This window comes from Heterodontus francisci, chromosome 3 (genome assembly GCF_036365525.1).
Source record: "Heterodontus francisci isolate sHetFra1 chromosome 3, sHetFra1.hap1, whole genome shotgun sequence".
NCBI classification, from domain to species: domain Eukaryota; kingdom Metazoa; phylum Chordata; class Chondrichthyes; order Heterodontiformes; family Heterodontidae; genus Heterodontus; species Heterodontus francisci.
Window position 1 is genome coordinate 68,870,483 of NC_090373.1, and position 19,275 is coordinate 68,889,757.

Here is a 19,275-nt window from a genome sequence, read left to right on the forward strand (position 1 = left end):
GGATTGGAGGACAGCAAATGTGGTACCATTATTCAAGAAGGGTAGCAGGGATAAACCAGGTAATTACAGGCCAGGTGAGTCTAACATCAGTGGTTGGGAAACTATTGGAAAAAATTCTGAGGGACAGGATTAATCTCCACTTGGAGAGGCAGGGATTAATCAGGGATAGTCAGCATGGCTTTTTCAGGGGGAGATCGTGTCTAACTAGCATGATTGAATTTTTCGAGGCGGTGACTAGATGTGTAGATGAGGGTAAAGCAGTTGATGTAGTCTACATGGACTTCAGTAAGGCTTTTGATAAGGTCCCGCATGGGAGATTGGTTAAAAAGGGTAAGAGCCCATGGGATCCAGGGCAATTTGGCAAATTGGATCCAAAATTGGCTTAGTGGCAGGAGGCAGAGGGTAATGGTTGAGGGTTGTTTTTGCAAGTGGAAGCCTGTGACCAGTGGTGTACCACAGGGATCGATGCTGGGACCCTTGCTGTTTTTAGTGTACATTAATGATTTAGACGTGAATATAGGAGGTATGATCAGTAAGTTCGCAGATGACACGAAAATTGGTGGTGTCGTAAATAGTGAGGAGGAAAGCCTTAAATTACAGGATGATATAGATGGACTAGTAAGATGGGCAGAGCAGTGGCAAATGGAATTTAATCCTGAGAAGTGTGAGGTGATGCATTTTGGGAGGACTAACAAGGCAAGGGAATACACAATGGATGGTAGGATCCTAGGAAGTACAGATGATCAGAGGGACCTTGGTCACTGAAGGCAGCAGCACAGGTAGATAAGGTGGTTAGGAAGTCATATGGGATACTTGCCATTATTAGCCGAGGCACAGAATTTAAGAGCAGGGAGGTTATGATGCAGCTGTATAAAATGCTAGTTAGGCCACAGCTGGAGTACAGTGTACAGCTCTGGGCACCACACTATAGGAAGGATGTGATTGCACTGGATAGGGTGCAGAGGAGATTCACAAGGATGTTGCCTGGGCTGGAGTATTTCAGCTATGAAGAGAGACTGAAAAGGCTCGGGTTGTTTTCCTTAGAGCAGAGAAGGCTGAGGGGGGGGGACATGATTGAGGAATACAAAATTATGAGGGGCATTGATAGGTTACTTAGGAAGAAACTTTTTCCCTTAGCGGAGGGGTCAATAACTAGGGGGCATAGATTTAATATAAGGGGCAGAAGGTTTAGAGTGGATTTGAGGAAAAATATTTTCACCCAGATGGTGATTGGAATCTGGAACACATTGCCTGAAGAGGTGGTAGACCCTCACAACATTTAAGAAGTATTTAGATGAGCACTTGAAATGCCATAGCATACAAGGCTACGGGCCAAGTGCTGGAAAATGGGATTAAAATAGTTAGGTGCTTGATGGCCGGCACAGACACGATGGGCCAAAGGGCCTGTTTCTGTGCTGTATAACTCTATGACCCTCTTCCACTGACCATCACTTGGCTGCAGTGCTGAAATAAAAGCCACCAGAAAACAACCGCTCTATACCAACTTTATAAATCAAGCCATCCAATATTCCATACAAAAGCCAAATTATCACTCTTGTACATGCTCTTTGTCCCTGTTCTGTGGGTGCCTTTCCCTGTCCTAATGCTCCTACACAGTGAAAACCCAGTGGCTGCAACATGGCTGGTGGAAGGCTGCTAATTTTCCTTGGGGGTGACTCTGGATGGTCTTGCAGGATGACCTCAAGCATCTCTGGAAATTGAGGGCCCAGTTTCGGACAGCATCACCTCAGCATGGGCTGGCTGGCTGACAGGCAACAGAAAGGGCACTGATGGAGTGGCACTGGTGCAAGGATGAATGCTGTCATCCTGACAGAGGACAGTAGGTTCCTGATCCACGGAGACGCTGCCACTCCCCCGGGCAGCGCCACAGCATTCCTAGTAATGTGTTGGAGGAACAGATTTACAGACTGCTGTGATACCCTGCAAGACCATTTGAACACTGGTATTCACAGGCATGATGGCAGCAGTCCAATTCTCCATGGCAGCATGACTTCAGTCTGAGCATCCACTGCAACACCCAGATGTCAGGTGGCTTCTGCTTGTGCTGCAATGGAGCTCAGATATCGGCCATCAGACACTGCACCTCATGGACTTGGGCACCACTTCCACGCTGAAAAGGATGGGCTCCAAGCTCTGTGCAAAGCCTTGTGCCAAATGGTGCTGGGTTCCTCCATGCTCCTTGTCAGTGACAGCAGGCTTTCTGGCAGGCCTGGCCAGTGCACCAAGCACTTCATTGTGCACACCCATCAGCCCTTTTCTGTACACCACCTTATCGATTTCTGAGTCCTCTGCAGCAGTGCTTTGTGTAAACCCACCCTCCGGTGAGCAGGCACCTGTGCCACCCTTTCCCTTGCCCTGGCTGCAGGCCACGGATGCCCAGTCACTTACCATATGCTACCCTTTAATGAATACAGAGTGCCAGTATCTGTGAGAGCGATGGTGTCTCATCACCATCAGTCTCTTGTTCTCCTTGGATTTCACATTCCCCAACCAGTGCCTGGCCAGGTGGCACTTCTTGGCTACCTGAAAGGAGAAAGGCAAAGGGTAGGATTGCAGTGAGGGGTGGAGGTGGGGGGAAAGCAAGAGGTGTATGCTGACACCATCTGTAGCTTGTAAACCAAAAGAGATTGTGGGATATGGGAGAAGTGACATGTGATAAGGAGGATTAGGTGTGAGGATATCCTCACCTTTGATGGCTTCGGCCCTGCCACTGGTCACGGTCTCAGTCATGACCACTCCAATGATGGTGTGCACCCTCTCCTCCATCAGGGTGAGAACATGCACCTGTGCCTGTCCCCTGCAGGTTAAACATTGCTGTCTATAGTTATGGGGGATCTTGACCTGCTAGAGAGAGGGAGGTGTGTCAGTGTGTGTGGTGCGATGTGTTTGAATGATGTGCATGTCATAGTTGAATAGTTGGTAGTGTGTGCAAGCTGAGAGAAGTGGGTCTGAGGCTTTCAGCAGTGCTAAGTGTGTGTGGGTGAGGTGAAACTATGAATGTGAAGTATGAGTCATGGCTTGGTAGAGAATCTTGGTAGGTGAGTGAAGGGGGTGTGGTGATTTGAACAGTGTGTGAGGCTAGTGGTTCATTTGTAAGGATTTGGCATTTGAAGACGCATTCACTGGCCTTGACCACTCAGGTGAGGTCATTAAACTTCTTCCTGCACTGCACCCAGATCCTCAGGGCTACACTGCTGGCATTGATAGTGATGGCTCTCCACTCCCATTGCCTTCTGAGTATCTGTCTGGAGGACCGCCAGGTCCCCTATGGTTCTCCTGCACAACAGTCTCGAGTGTTGCGTCAGAGAACCTTGCAGCACGCTCTCTGCCATTATGCGTCATTTTCACTCTTAATCCTGCTCAGGCTCTCTTCCACAAACAGTTACAGTACCCTTTGCAGCCAGAATACAGCTAGCTTTAAGTAGTGCGAGCTTCGCACGATCTTGGGCCCCCTGCTGAGGCGAGCCACTATTCAGCAGCGTGTTTAGCACTGGGCTGCAAACTAATATCATTTAAATGAGCAGGCGGCACAAAGTTTGCACACTGCCTGCATCGGAATGAATGTGAGTTGATTAATTACACATCGCAAACCTTACGCCCGTTTTGGGGCCTTATTCAAGCTTTTCCCCCAGGAGTGCTTTGTGGAAATTCCACCCTATATTGTCCAATTCATATGTTAAAATTGTTACATCCCCGGGGTTACACTAACAAATAAATAGATATTGGGCTGTTAAGGTTCAAGTGACGCATGTGAGGATTGCGGGATCTGCTCAAAGGAGTGGCTGATGTCATTAAATTAAAATAACTACACAGACCCAAAATCTATAACAGCCACTTTATTAAAAAGCTTTTCAAAATCAATACATAAAACAGTCACCATGTCCCCTTTACTTATATCTCTGTGATTTCCTCAAAAATGCAATTATGACAGTCAAATATATCTTGCTCTTTACAAATCCATGTTGCTTGTGCCAGACTAGCCCATGCCTCTCTAAGAGTTGCTGCTATCAGTGCATATTATTGACTCCAGAGAAGTAATTGTACAAATCCATATTGCCTGGACCCATTAATGGCTAAAATTAATGGTTGGTAAATTATGGCCAGCATGTCCCTCAATTTCCAGTATGTGGTTCCAGTGAATGAGGCATCGCAAAATCGGCTCATAGACATTTACCTACAGTTAAGACTTGCCAGTCTACTGTAGAAAAGAAAGAATCATATTTATATAGGATGTAACTTTCAACTTTAGTGGGGATAACAGCACAAGAAACAGGAGCAGGAGTAGGCCATTTGGCCCTTCAAGCCTGCTCCAAAGTTGGCAGTCCTGGATCCACTGCCCATCATACACCCTTTTAATTTCCTTTTCCATTGATTTCATTGGAAAGGAAATCAGCTAGGGTATAAGATGGGCAGCTGACATGCAACCATCAGTTTTGATTCCCCCAACCAAAGTTGAAAATTACCCCCATAATATGATACAAGTGGAATTATGGCAGCTGTTTGGGAGAACCCCTGAGGAAATTCCTGCTATCAGTCTCCAGTAGTAGCTCTCCACAGCTGCTTCAGGTATTCCTACAGTTCAGCTTCACCTTCCTCTGCAAAGTCTGAGCCAAAAATCATTAACCATCTCTGCTATTTCCTTCAAGCAGGTCCATGCCCTCTTTGACTATCTTTTACTCTTTATGTTCCTGCCATTTCACTTTATGTTGTCTGTCAATCTTCTTTCATACTCTCCCTTCCTTTTTGATTCCCTTCAAAAAAATAGTTCCCTCAGCTATTTCTATTTCTCATTTGACTTTTGACAATCCTCAAAAGCTTACGTCATCCAATTTTAGTTACCACTCATAGAGAATTTACAAGAAATCATTATGCAGAGGACAGCAGCAAACAATTCCTAGACCACTGATCATTAAATCCCTGGTATTTGAAGACTAAATAATTTTGTGAGAAGGTAGGTTTAGAAGCAGGTACCATGGCTTTAAACTAATAAAGAGAACACATAAATTTGAAATCAACATAATTATTTGAACTGAACTCAGTGAAACAATAGAGGGTATAAGTCAATTGAACCCTTCAGTGATCGGAACTGACTTGTGAGAAAGAGCTGTCATCAAGTGCTGTGAACACTAGATGGGGCTAAATTCCACAGCCCCTGAATTTAGGCACAGGAACTGCGATGTGTGATTACCTTGTGCCTGTACAAAGTGATGCAGTCAGGATTCAAACTTTGTGCTGCCTGCTAATTATAATGATTGTAGTGTGTAGCCCAGCACGGAACCTGCTGCTGACTAGCTGTACACCTCAGCAGGGGGCCCAAAATCATGCGAGGCTCGCACCACTTAAAGCCAGGCTACACCTCTTAAAGGGGAGGTGCATTCTGGCTGCAGCAGGGCCTGAAACTGCTTGAAGAAACGTGGAAGACCTAGAGGAAGCAACAGAAATGGCAGAACAGCAAGAGAGCTTGCCGCAAGGCTCCTGGATGCTGCGCTAGAGGCCTTAGTTCAGGAGGTGAACAGGAGAAGAGAGATGCTCTTACCTCAAGGGGCCAGAAGGCCTTTCAAACAAGTACTGAGAAGGCAGTGGGATCAGGTGGCAGTGGGGGTGAATGCCAGCAGCGTCGTCCTAAGGATCTGGATGCAATGCCAAAAGAAGTTTACTAACCTCACAAGAGTGGTCAAGGTCAGTCAATGCATCTTCACATACCATATCCTACCAACTGTGCCACTAGCCACAGACACTGCTCCACGCACCACACCCACTTACCTAGCCTACCAACAGTCAAAGTCAATTGCAACTCAAACCTCACATTGATATGCTTCACCTCACCCTCGCATCCTTAGCACTGGTGCAAGATGTACACTCACATCGCTCAGCTTGCACACACTGTGAGCTATTCAACTGTGGTAGGCATGTCACACTCACTGACACACTTGCCTCTATTTTGCAGGATAAGGTGGCCCATAATCGAAGGTAGCACTGCCTGAGAGGGTGGTGGAGGCAGATTTAATCGAGGCCTTCAAAAGGGAATTGGACAATTTTCTGAAGAGAAAAAAATTTTGCAGGGCTATAGGGAAAAGGCATGGGAGTGGGACTAGGTGAGATGCTCTTGCTGACAGCTGGCCTCCTTCTGTGCTGTAACCATTCTATGATTCTAAGTCCTGATTGATAGAGATGGTTGGTAGGTGAATGATGTAGGTCTGGTGCATTGAACAGTGTGCGAGGCTAGTGGTGCAGTTTGTCGCATATATAATTTGAAGATACATTCAGTGACCTTGACCACTTGTGTGAGATCATTGAACTTCTTGCAGCATTGCATCCAGATCCTAGGGGTATGAATTCCTGGCACTGAGTGCCATAGCTATCTGCTCCCACTGAGAGTTTCTCTAGAGGGCCACCTGGCCCCTGTGGATAAAGCGCATCTCTCTTCCTTGACCAATTATTGCATCTTTTATCATTTCAGAAAAAGTTCCATAATGACTTCCACGACCTGCCCCAGTCACAGTGCACCATGCCTTTAAGAGATGCAGGCTGGATTTAAGTAATGCAAGCTAGCTTTAAATATTTGCGAGCCTCTCATAATTTTAGGCCACCTGCTGAGGCGTGCAGCCACTCCTGTTAATTAATGGGCAGCACAAAGTTGGTGTGCTGCCTGCACTGGAAGCGATAGGTGCAGGTTAGTTCCACATCGCAATCCTATGCCCATTTTCTGGGCTATCCAATTTAGTCCCCACCATTTCTAATCACATTTGTATGTTACAGAGGAAGAAATAGCTGCACGCAAGTTTAATGATAGATTTTATAAACACAAACTTCAAGACTGCAGTTTACAATATATTGCATCTTCAATGTTTGCATTATAGGTATTACACAAAAAAATCAATGGCAAATCAATTATTCTGGTTTAGCCAGCTGCAGGTTATAAATTACTGAGACTTACCTAAAGGGCCGACTGGTTTCTTCCTGAAGTGACCCTGCTTATGTGCTTTCTCTATTGCATGAAGAAATGCAGGCATGTTCCCGTCAAATCTTTTCAGCCAGTTCACTCTACTGGCCTTTAGTTCATCCAGCTGCCTCTTCCTGGATTGAACAGCATTGTCCGTACTTTGTTGCTCATACCTGTGAGTATTTAACAGTTAAGCCTACAACTAACGCATGAAATAAATTCCACAATCTTTGAAGAGGATTCTACAAGTTAAATTCTCTGCGCACTTAAAAAAAAATTATCAGAACTTACCATGCATGTTTCTGTTTATATTAAAGCCTAGAAATTAGTGCTTGCAACATTAGTATACAAACGCTCAACACATTTGATTGATGCTTCGCTTTGTTTATTATTTGGAAGATGGTAACCTAATTATTTTAAATGAGCTAGAATCTATGTTATATTAGCAAGCAAAGGAATATTATATGAATAAACATGTTAAATATTTGTGTTTTTGTATCACAAGCAGTAACATTTAGATGTGGAGTTTAAGTAGCTACCTGAGGGGATGCAGTGAGAAGAGACATTTGCCTGAGTGAAACATTGGCAGAGTGAAGCTGGAATTTGGTGCATGTGGTAAGTTCTGGTAAGTTTTTGTCAAGCTTAAATTTTAGATTAAGAGTCAGGCTTTAAAATCTCCTGGTTAGGTAAATAGCCTCGTTAAACAAGAAGCAGCCAGCAGTGGCAGTTATCTGTCAATCGATTGAAAGTAGTTAGGTTCAATAAGTGCTAATTATTGTAGCAGAAGCTGAGCTAGTGAGTCATCAGAATCTCCATATAAAGCACAGCAGTTCTGAGCTGAATGTTAAGGGGACAAAGTGAAGCTGGAATTTGGTGCAGAGGGGAAACAGAGGGATGCCTTTTCCTATCTTTTTAGCCTCCAGCAGCTGGTGAGTTTTCTTCCTTTGACTCCAAGGTAGGTGATTGGTTGGTGAATGTTTCATCATTTATCTTTCAAAACTCAGGTAATTTTAGAAATTGTAAGGTTTTTATTTGGTAAACTAGTTAAGCTTAGTAGACTGGGAAACAGTGAGAAGTGATTAAGTAATTAAAGTGAATTAACTAATAGCATAAGTAACAACAGGATAGGTGTTCTGTTGCTGCAGTGATATATGGGAGCTTTTGGATGTCAAGGTGATCCAGGACAAACACATCAACAGAAACTGTAAGCAACTAGAGGAATTCTGGATCAGGATTATTGACCTGGAGGCTGAACTACTAACACTGTGCAACATAAGGGAGGGGGAGAAATGCCTGGACATTTTGTTCCAGCAGATGGTCACACCTCTTTAGAACTCATCTGTTTTGGTCAGCAGTGAGGGACAGGAGGATGTGAGTGTGGCAAGTAATGGGACTGGGCAGACAGTAGTGGAGGAGTCTCTGACTTTGTAATTGTCAAACAGGTTTGAGGTGCTCTCAACCTGGGCAGATGAAAGGTGGATGAGCAGACTAGTAATGGCACTGTAGTACAGAAAGCCATTCAAGTGGGGGGAGTAAATAGGAATGTAGTGGTAGTAGGAGATAGTATAGTGAGGGGGATTGACCCTGTTCTGTACAGCTGAGAGCATGAGTCCAGAAGGCTGTGTTGTCTACCTGGTGCCAGGGTTTGGGACATCTGCTCAGGACTGGACAGGAACTTGGAGGGGGAGGATCTAATGACATAGGTAAGACTAGGAATGAGGTTCTGCTTAGGCAGTATGAGGAGTGAGGCACTGAATTGAAGAGCAGAACCTCAAGGGTAATATACTCTGGATTATTACCTGAGTAATGTACCAATTGGCAGAGGGCACATAAGATTAGTGAAATGAATACATGGCTCAAAGATTGGTGTGGGAGAAGTGGGTTTTGGTTTGTGGGGCACTGGCACCAGTACTGGTGAAAGTGGGGGCTGTACTGTTGGGACCTCAGATACTGAAGCAGTTTGTGTAGAAATGCAGCAAGACTTGGACAATATCCAGTCTTGGGCTGATAAGTGGCACATAACATTTGTGCCACACAAGTGCCAGGCAATGGCCATCTCCAACAAGAGAGAATCTAACCATCTCCCCTTGACATTCAATGGCATTAACATTGCTGAATCCTGGACTATCAACATCCTAGGGGCTACCATTGACCAGAAACTGAACTGGAGTAGCCATATAAATACCGTGGCTACAAGAGCATGTCAGAGGCTAGGAATCCTGAGGTGAGTAACTCTCCTCCTGACTCCCAAAAGCTTGTCCACCATCTACAAGGCACAAGTCAGGAGTGTGATGGAATACTCTCTACTTGCCTGGATGGGTGCAGCTCCAACAACACAAGAAGCTCGACACCATCCAGGACAAAGCAGCCTGCTTGATTGGCACCCCATCTACAAACATTTACTCCCTCCACCACTGACTCACAGTGGCAGCAGTGTGTAGCATCTACAAGATGCACTGCAGCAACGCACCATGGCTCCTTAGGCAGCACCTTCCAAACCCGAAGGACAAGGGCAGCAAATGCATGGGAACACCACCACCTGCAAGTTCCCGTCCAAGTCTCACACCATCCTGACTTGGAACTATATTGCCATTCCTTCACTGTCGCTGGGTCAAAATCCTTGAACTCCCTTCCTAACAGTACTGTGGGTATACCGACCCCACATCGACTGCAACAGTTCAAGAAGACAGCTCACCACCTTCTCAAGGGCAATTAGGCATAGGCAGTAAATGCTGGCCTGGCCAGTGATTCCCACATCCCATGAATGAATTTTTTTTTTTTTAAAAACCTGAACTGTGCTGGGACCAGTGTTCTAGCAAACCATTTAACTAGGGATGTAGAGAGGGCTTTAAACTAAACAAGGTGGGTGAAGGATCAAGCCTGGGTAGTAAAGGCAGGAGAGCAGAATAGTAATATGGGAAATGAAGGTCAGAGACTGGCAGGAAGCGATGAGAAAAAAAACCTAAAAATACCACCAGTCAAGACTAGATGTTACAAAGACAACAAAAGACAAAGCTAAAGACTCTGTATCTGAATGGATGTAGTATCCGTAACTAAGTAGACTAACTGATCATATTTACTTCAATGTACGCTAATAGCCATCAGAGATGCAGCTGCAGAATGACAAGGATTGGGTCCTGACTATTAAGGGGTATATGAAACTCGAAGAATAGGAAGTGAGGTAAAGGTGGAGGGGTAGCACTCTTAATCAAGGATGGCATTATGCAATAGATAGATAACTTTTTAGTTCAGGAGATCAGGATGTAGAATCAGTTTGAGTGGAGATGAGGAATAGTAGGGGAAAGAAATCATTAGAGGGAGTTGTCTACAGCCCCCGAACAGTAACCATAATGTAGGACGAAGTATACAAGAAATATTTGTTTAAAAACCAAAAAATGCTGGAAACACTCCACAGGTCTGGCAGCATCTGTAGAGAGAGAGAGAAGCAGAGTTAACGTTTCAGGTCGGTGATCTTTCGTCAGAACTAACAAAGGTTAGAAATGCAGTAGGTTTTAAGCAAATAAAGTGGGGTGGGGCAAAAGTTAACAAAAGGGAAGGTGTTAGGACAGAGGGTCACAGAGAATAACTGACCAGAAGTTCATGGAGCAAAGGCAAAGGCTGTGTTAATAGTGTAGTGAAAGACAGTACAGAAAGGGTGTTAAATGACTGAATAATGCAAGCCCTGGCCAAAAGCACAAACATGAAATAAAACAGTGGGCAGGCACATGATAAAAAAAAAATGAATGTGGGACCTTACCCCCAACACCTCGTCCCCTTCCCACAGCACCTTCCTATGCAATTGCAAGAGGTGTAATACCTACCCTTTTACCTCCTCTCTTCTCACTATCCAAGGCCCCAAACACACCTGATTGGGCATTCTACAGCCTACCAGACTGGACATTGAGTTCAATAATTTCAGAGCATGACTGGCCCCCCTGTTTTTTTTTTAATTTTAATTTTATTTTAGTTTGTTTTTTTTTTACCATGTGTGGTCCCTTGAAGAATGCCATGCGGCCGTGCATCTTAAAGAGGACGTTGTTGTGTACAGCCTGCTTGTTCCCTGCATAGCACATTCCTGATTGCTGCATGGGGCTTAAAGGGAACATTGCTCCAATCTCTTTGTAATAAAGGCTAATATAGCATTTGGCTTCCTAGTTGCTTGCTGTACCTGCATGTTATCTTTGTGATTCACATACAAGGACACCCAAGTCCCTCTGAATGCAAACATTTCCCAGTTTCAAAAAATTCTGCTTTTTTTATTTTTCTTACCAAAATAGATAACTTCACACTTCACCACATTGTATTCCATCTACCATGTTCTTGCCCTCTCACCCAACCTGCCTATAATCTCTAACTACTTTGTCGTCCTCATAGCTTACTTTCCCACCTAATTTTGTATTCGCAAACATGGATACACTACATTCCGTCCCCTCCTCTAAGTCATTAATACAGATTGTAAATAGCTGAGGCCCAAGTACTGATCCTACTAGTTATAGCCTTCCAACCCAAAAAAGTCATGTTTAATCCTACTTTTTTTTTTTGTCCTTTAACCAATCCTCAGTCCTTGCTGATATATTACCCCCAATCCCATGAGTCCTAATTTTGTGTAATAGTTTCTTGTGTGGCACCTTTATCAAATGCTTTTTTGAAAATCCAAATACACTACATCCGCTGGTTCCTCCTTATCCATCTTATTAGCTGTATCCTCAAAACAAAACTCTAGCAGATTTGTTCATGATTTCCCTTTCATGTTGACTCTGTTTAATCATATGATTTGCTAAGTGTCTTGTTACCGTGCCCTAATAATAGATTCTAGCATTTTGCTTACCACTGATAGGCTAACTGGTATACAGTTCCCTGTTTTCTTTCTTTCTTTTATTTTTTATTTAGAGATACAGCACTGAAACAGGCCCTTCGGCCTACCAAGTCTGTGCCGACCATCAACCACCCATTTATACTAATCCTACATTAATCCCATATTCCTACCACATCCCCACCTTCCCCTACCTATACTAGGGGCAATTTATAATGGCCTATTTACCTATCAAACTGCAAGTCTTTGGCTGTGGGAGGAAACCGGAGCACCCGGAGAAAACCCACGCGGTCACAGGGAGAACCTGCAAATTCCGCACAGGCAGTACCCAGAATCGAACCCGGGTCGCTGGAGCTGTGAGGCTGCAGTGCTAACCACTGTGCTGCCCTTTCTTAAATAGTGGGTCTCAGCACCATGCTGCAGGCTTGATTCTCAGCCTAAGCCGGGAGGAATGATGTGGAGGCTGAATGGAAGTGGGGTGAGCAAGGCAGGTGGCAGCCACAGGAAGGGACCCTCACAAAAAGGTAAATGGACCTTGAAAAGGGGGGCCTAGACATGATTGAGGAAGATGGGGTAGCCTGTGGCAGCTGAGGAGCAAGGTGAGGAGCCTAGAAAAGCCCAGAAGGAAACCTTCTCTGCAGTCTTTGAGGCCTGCTGCCCCTTGGTACTCGGTGTACCTAGTGAGGCTGGTGCAGACCATAGCACCAAAGCCTAGAAATTCCCTTAAACCATTTTCAAAATGCCAACAGAAGGCAAGGAATGATTCATGCATCCAGAGGCCCATGGATCAAACAAGACTGGTCCTTGGACCTCATGTAAATGCTCAGAGCAGAAGTGTACAATTTCGAGCCACTCATGTCGCTGGCAGTAATTCAAGGTTCTAGGTTCTGATAAGCTCTTAGCATATGAAGGGTTGTCCTGGGTGCCTGAAAAATGATTTGGCCAATTCCATGCAGTATTTTGCATCCCAAAATTGGTTTTTTTGTGTCCATTTTACAGATAGAAAAATTCTAAGTTTGTAATTAGAAAGAAGTGTTTACTACACAGTTCAGGAATTAAAGTCATTAGGGGGGGAAAGGAAGTCAGCACAAGAGGGGTGGATGTGGGGGACTAAAATCTCTACTGCCCGAGCAGATTGTATTTCTGGTTGGCAGATGTAGGTTGGGGATAAACTGAATGACATTGTTTAAATTTAATATTTTCAAAAGGCTAAAACCTCACCTGCACTAAGTAGGATTGTTGAAGAGAGAAGTCTGTTGAGAATTGGTGCAGAGAACCCACCCAGTGGCCTGAGCATGGAACTGCAGGTAGATTCAAACCTCAAGCTTTCTAATAGGGAATAAATAGCATGGAGTTTCAACATGCCTGAAAAACTAGACATCTGCAGATGTCACAGGCAATTACATATGTAACAGGAGGGGGGGGGCACAATTTGTGAATCTCAACAAGGAATGTTGACAAGTGACAGGACATACTGATTTTAATAATGTATAGAGAAGATCCTTTCAACAAAGCTGCAATCAGTACACTTTTTATCTCAAAACCCCTACTTTTAAGGAAAAACATATAAATTAAATTTTAACTGAATAAAGCTTTTGAAATTCATCTGGCTTTTCTTCAAATAATTTTGAAAAGCAACTAAATTGGTTTTCTTCAGGACTGAAGGGGAACTCTTCCATCATTTGGCTAGCTAAATGTTACTGATGCACCCTGCACATGCTCAGACTACAGGACCTACCTTCAGCTAATCAGAGTTACTGTACGGGGTAAAAATGTCACATTTATGTTCAGGTTTAGAGTAAATGCATTTTTATTTTAAGGCCTTACTTTAGATATTAGATATTTCAGTAAATGAGAAAAATTTCTTTTTTTTACAAAATCAGTGATTTGATTGGTTCACCAACATACCATGACAGTAAAAGCTGACATGCAGTACCCTGTGGCATGTTGACGTATGGTTTCCATTATAAATACATAACACAGGAAGTAAGATTAGTATGTGCAGCAAGTATACACATTCTGCAAGATTATGATCTCCCACGCCACTGCTCACAGGAGTCGGTGAAAGAATGATTACAAAATAATGTGCATTTTATAAGTTGTTTTTTTTTAAAAAACTTTTGTGCAAGTCTTCAAAGCTTGAATTACCTACCTTCAGGCAGAGAAATAAGATGGTGATAGAGCTACCAGAAATAATTAAGAAAACTGCTCTATATAGCCACTGAGTGAGCAATGCCAATTGCAACAGTTAACACAGCAAAACTGAATGAGAAATATGGAAATATAATTGGGGAAATTTGACAGCATGAATTTTTTTTTTTTTTTTGTAGACCGTAAGCATTCACAAAGTGAAGATTTTAAGTAAGATAATCAAATTGAGATTAGATCATTTCTGGGAAATGTCTATTTCTTAAATAGTCTGCCCATCTGATGTGATAATAGCCTTGGTTCGATGAAACTGTGTCATAGAATAAAAGTAACTGTTTTAATCACAACTGATTTGTGTGTTGGTGCATTAGTGAGAGCGGGAGATGCTCAAATACTGAAGTGTAGGCTGTGGATTTTTGACACCTGTGTTGTGGTGGAAAGCAGAAGTGCTTTCTTCCTCCTCACCAACATAAAGCCAAATGTCAGTTATTTCAACACCAGCACTGTCATCTCAAACTAATTTTAAAATTTTTATGTCAATTGTTACACATCAGGGAAAATCACTAAAATTGGCTAAATAAATCTTTTACAGCTCTTGTGCATTTTTGAAAAAAAAACCTTCACTAACGATGTTACTGCAGATTTTGATTTTGGCAGTTGATCGCTCAACCTGAAACGGTTCTTACCAATCTTCACCTCTACTCTAGATTACCAACCTCAGTTTATCCTGTTCATCTTTGGAGTTGTCAATTGCATGGTCACAGTTTTCTATTTGCTGCAAAGTCCTGACTTTCTGTTTGTTCAGCACTTTCAATTGTTCTTTCAGACTGCTAATTCCTTCCTTTTGCTCTGTGAGGTTAGCTTTTGAACTTTGACTTGCACTGTTTCAAAGCAAAATTGAAGGGAAAAAAGTTATCAATTACTACTTTGATGGAAACACATTGCAGTAAAAAGCAGTTAGCACTTTTGAAGTGCTTGATGCAGACCCTTAAGGTTGTACCTATGCTTTCTGTTCTTGGAGAAAAGTTTCTTAGTCTGGAACTGCAGTAAGAAATGAATCAGAAGCCTAACAAGTAGAAGGGTGAAGGCAGGGCAACTCCCTTTAGCAACAGTGTGCTAAAAATCATGTTGATGGAGATTCTGCCAAGGTGTCCCATTTTTGGTATAGGGAGCACCCTGGACAAGGTACAGTTAATGCCACCTGGAAAGAGCTTCATCACTAAGACTGCATATTTCCACATCTGTTATATCTCCCAACACAGTCCTGGTCTCAGCCCATCCGCTGCTGAAACCCTCATCTATGTCTACCTCTAGACTTGACTATTCAAACGCACTCCTGGCTGGCCTCCCATATTCTATCTCTGTAAACTTGTCATCCAAAATTCTGCTGCCCTTGTCCTTATTCACACCAAGACCCGTTCACCCATCACACCTGTGCTTGCTGAGCTACACTGGCTCCCGGTCAAACAAATCTTGATTTTAAAATTTTCATCCTTGTTTTCAAATTCCTTCATGGCCACAATCCTACCATTTTCGTTCATCTCCTCCAGCCCTACAACACTCAGATCTGTGCTCATCATAATTCTGGCACTTGAACATTTCTCATTTTAATTACCCCACCATTGGTTGGTATGCATTCAGCTATCTAGGCCCCAAGCTCTGGAATTTCCGACCTAAACCTCTCCACCCCTCTATCCTCCTTTTTAAAATGCTCCTCAAAACCCGCCCTAATAATTGCCTTTTGTGGCTGTCAAATTTTGCTTTATAACGCTTCTGTGAAACACTTTGGGATGTTTTATTATGTTAACAGTGCTAGATAAATACAACAAAAACAAGAAATGCTGGATTCACTCAGCAGGTCTGGCAGCATCTGTGGAAAGAGAAGCAGAGTTAACGTTTCGGGTCAGTGACCCTTCTTCGGAACTGACAAATATTAGAAAAGTCACAGATTATAAACAAGTGAGGTGGGGGTTGGGCAAGAGATAACAAAGGAGAAGGTGCAGATTGGACCAGGCCACATAGCTGACCAAAAGGTCACGGAGCAAAGGCAAACAATATGTTAATGGTGTGTTGAAAGACAAAGCATTAGTACAGATTAGGTGTGAATATACTGAATATTGAACATCAGCAAGTGTAAACCTGAAGAAAAACAACCTGAAAAAAACAGTGGGTAAGCAAACTGAACAAACTAAGATGAAATGAAATAAATGCAAAAAAAGATTGTAAAAAATGTAAAAAGGAATGTTAAAAAAAAGGAAGAAAAAATAACTAAAAATGACTAAAAATGAAAGTATAGTGGGGGGCTGTCATGCTCTGAAATTATTGAACTCAATGTTCAGTCCGGCAGGCTGTAGTGTGCCTAATCGGTAGATGAGATGCTGTTCCTCGAGCTTGCGTTGATGTTCACTGGAACACTGCAGCAATCCCAGGACAGAGATGTGAGCATGAGAGCAGGGGGGAGTGTTGAAATGGCAAGCAACCGGAAGCTCAGGGTCCTGCTTGCGGACTGAGCGGAGATGTTCCGCAAAGCGGTCACCCAGTCTGCGCTTGGTCTCCCCAATGTAGAGGAGATAAATACAAGTTGTTGAGCAAGTCCATGCAGTGTCTACAGTAGAGATCAGCCTCTCAGATGAGGCAGAAATTCAACACCAAGAAGATTGTCAAGGTAAATTACTGTTCTACACATCTTTGTACAGAAGTCTTCAGTGGCGGGCGTAGAACACACAAAAACCACAACTTGCCCCTTCAACTGCGTACTCGTGTTGAATTTTTTTGATCTATATCAACGACGTGGATTTGGATGTATAGGGTACAATTTTACATTTTGCAAAAGACACAAAACTTGGAAGTATTAGAATTAGAACAGTACAGCGCAGTACAGGCCCTTCGGCCCTCTATGTTGCGCCAACCTGTGAAACCATCTGACCTACACTATTCCATTTTCATCCATATGTCTATCCAATGACCACTTAAATGCCCTTAAAGTTGGCGAGTCTACTACTGCTGCAGGCAGGGCGTTCCACGCCCCTACTACTCTCTGAGTAAAGAAACTACCTCTGACATCTGTCCTATATCTATCACCCCTCGTGTTTGCGATCACCATCCGAGGAAAAAGACTCTCACTATCCACCCTATCTAACCCTCTGATTATCTTATGTCTCTATTAAGTCACCTCTCCTCCTCCTTCTCTCCAACAAAAACAACCTCCAGTCCCTCAGCCTTTCCTCGTAAGACCTTCCCTCCATACCAGGCAACATCCTAGTAAATCTCCTCTGCACCCTTTCCAAAGCTTCCACATCCTTCCTATAATGCGGTGACCAGAACTGCATGCAATACTCCAGGTGCGGTCTCACCAGAGTTTTGTACAGCTGCAGCATCACCTCGTGGCTCCGAAACTCGATCCCCCTACTAGTAAAAGCTAACCCACCATATGCCTTCTTAACAGCCCTATTAACCTGGGTAGCAACCTTCAGGGATTTATGCACCTGGACACCAAGATCTCTCTGTTCATCTACACTACCAAGAATCTTCCCATTAGCCCAGTACTCTGCATTCCTGTTACTCCTTCCAAAGTGAATCACCTCGCACTTTTCCGCATTAAACTCCATTTGCCATCTCTCAGCCCAGCTCTGCAGCCTATCTATGTCCCTCTGTCCCCTACAACATCCTTCGGCACTATCCACAACTCCACCGACCTTAGTGTCATCCGCAAATTTACTAACCCACCCTTCTACACCCTCTTCCAGGTCATTTATAAAAATGACAAACAGCAGTGGCCCCAAAACAGATCCTTGCGGTACACCACTAGTAACTAAACTCCAGGATGAACATTTGCCATCAACCCTCTGTCTTCTTTCAGCTAGCCAATTTCTGATCCAAAGCTCTAAATCACCTTCAACCCCATACTTCCGTATTTTCTGCAATAGCCGACCGTGGGGAACCTTATCAAACTCCTTACTGAAATCCATATACACCACATCCACTGCTTTACCCTCATCCACCTGTTTGGTCACCTTCTCGAAAAACTCTAAGGTTTGAGGCACGACCTACCCATCACAAAACGGTGCTGACTATCGCTAATGAACTTATTCTTTTCAAGATGATTATAAATCCTGTCTCTTATAACCTTTTCCAACATTTTACCCACAACCGAAGTAAGGCTCACAGGTCTATAATTACCAGGGCTGTCTCTACTCCCCTTCTTGAACAAGGGGACAACATTTGCTATCCTCCAGTCTTCCGGCACTACTCCTGTCGACAATGACGACATAAAGATCAAGGACAAAGGCTCTGCAATCTCCTCCCCAGCTTCCCAGAGAATCCTAGGGTAAATCCCATCTGGCCCAGGGGACTTATCTATTTTCACACTTTCCAAAATTGATAACACCTCCTCCTTGCGAACCTCAATCCCATCTAGCCTAGTAGCCTGAATCTCAGTATTCTCCTCGACAACATTTTCTTTCTCTACTGTAAATACTGACGAAAAATATTCATTTAACACTTCCCCTATCTCCTCTGATTCCACACACAACTTCCCACTACTATCCTTGATTGGCCCTAATCTAACTCTAGTCATTCTTTTATTCCTGATATACCTATAGAAAGCCTTAGGGTTTTCCCTGATCCTATCCGCCAATGACTTCTCATGTCCTCTCCTTGCTCTTCTTAGCTCTCCCTTTAGATCCTTCCTGGCTAGCTTGTAACTCTCAAGCACCCTAACTGAGCCTTCACGTCTCATCCTAACATAAGCCGCCTTCTTCCTCTTGACAAGCGCTTCAACTTCTTTAGTAAACCACGGCTCCCTCGCTCGACAACTTCCTCCCTGCCTGACAGGTACATACTTATCAAGGACACGCAGTAGCTGCTCCTTGAATAAGCTCCACATTTCGATTGTTCCCATCCCCTGCAGTTTCCTTCCCCATCCTAGGCATCCTAAATCTTGCCTAGTCGCATCATAATTTCCTTTCCCCCAGCTATAATTTTTGCCCTGCGGTTTATACCTGTCCCTGCCCATCGCTAAGGTAAACCTAACTGAATTGTGATCACTATCACCAAAGTGCTCACCTACATCTAAATCTAACACCTGGCCGGGTTCATTACCCAGTACCAAATCCAATGTGGCATCGCCCCTGGTTGGCCTGTCTACATACTGTGTCAGAAAACCCTCCTGCACACACTGGACAAAAACTGACCCATCTAAAGTACTCGAACTATAGTATTTCCAGTCAATATTTGGAAAGTTAAAGTCCCCCATAACAACTACCCTGTTACTCTCGCCCCTGTCGAGAATCATCTTCGCTATCCTTTCCTCTACATCTCTGGAACTATTTGGAGATCTATAAAAGACTCC

At 43.7% G+C, this 19,275-nt stretch overlaps 1 protein-coding gene across 4 annotated transcripts in view; it reads right to left on the bottom strand.

Moving 5' to 3' along the window:
* The window catches only part of LOC137356957 (structural maintenance of chromosomes protein 6-like), a 204,418-nt gene that overhangs the window by 50,212 nt on the left and 134,931 nt on the right, over nt 1-19,275 (bottom strand). For all 4 annotated transcript variants that reach the window (XM_068022873.1, XM_068022867.1, XM_068022850.1 and 1 more), the window contains 2 exons: nt 14,642-14,806; nt 6,959-7,137 (listed from right to left, as the gene is read on the bottom strand). In XM_068022873.1, coding sequence (XP_067878974.1) covers nt 6,959-7,137; nt 14,642-14,806 — 344 coding nt within the window. The remainder of the gene's footprint in view (nt 1-6,958; nt 7,138-14,641; nt 14,807-19,275) is intronic.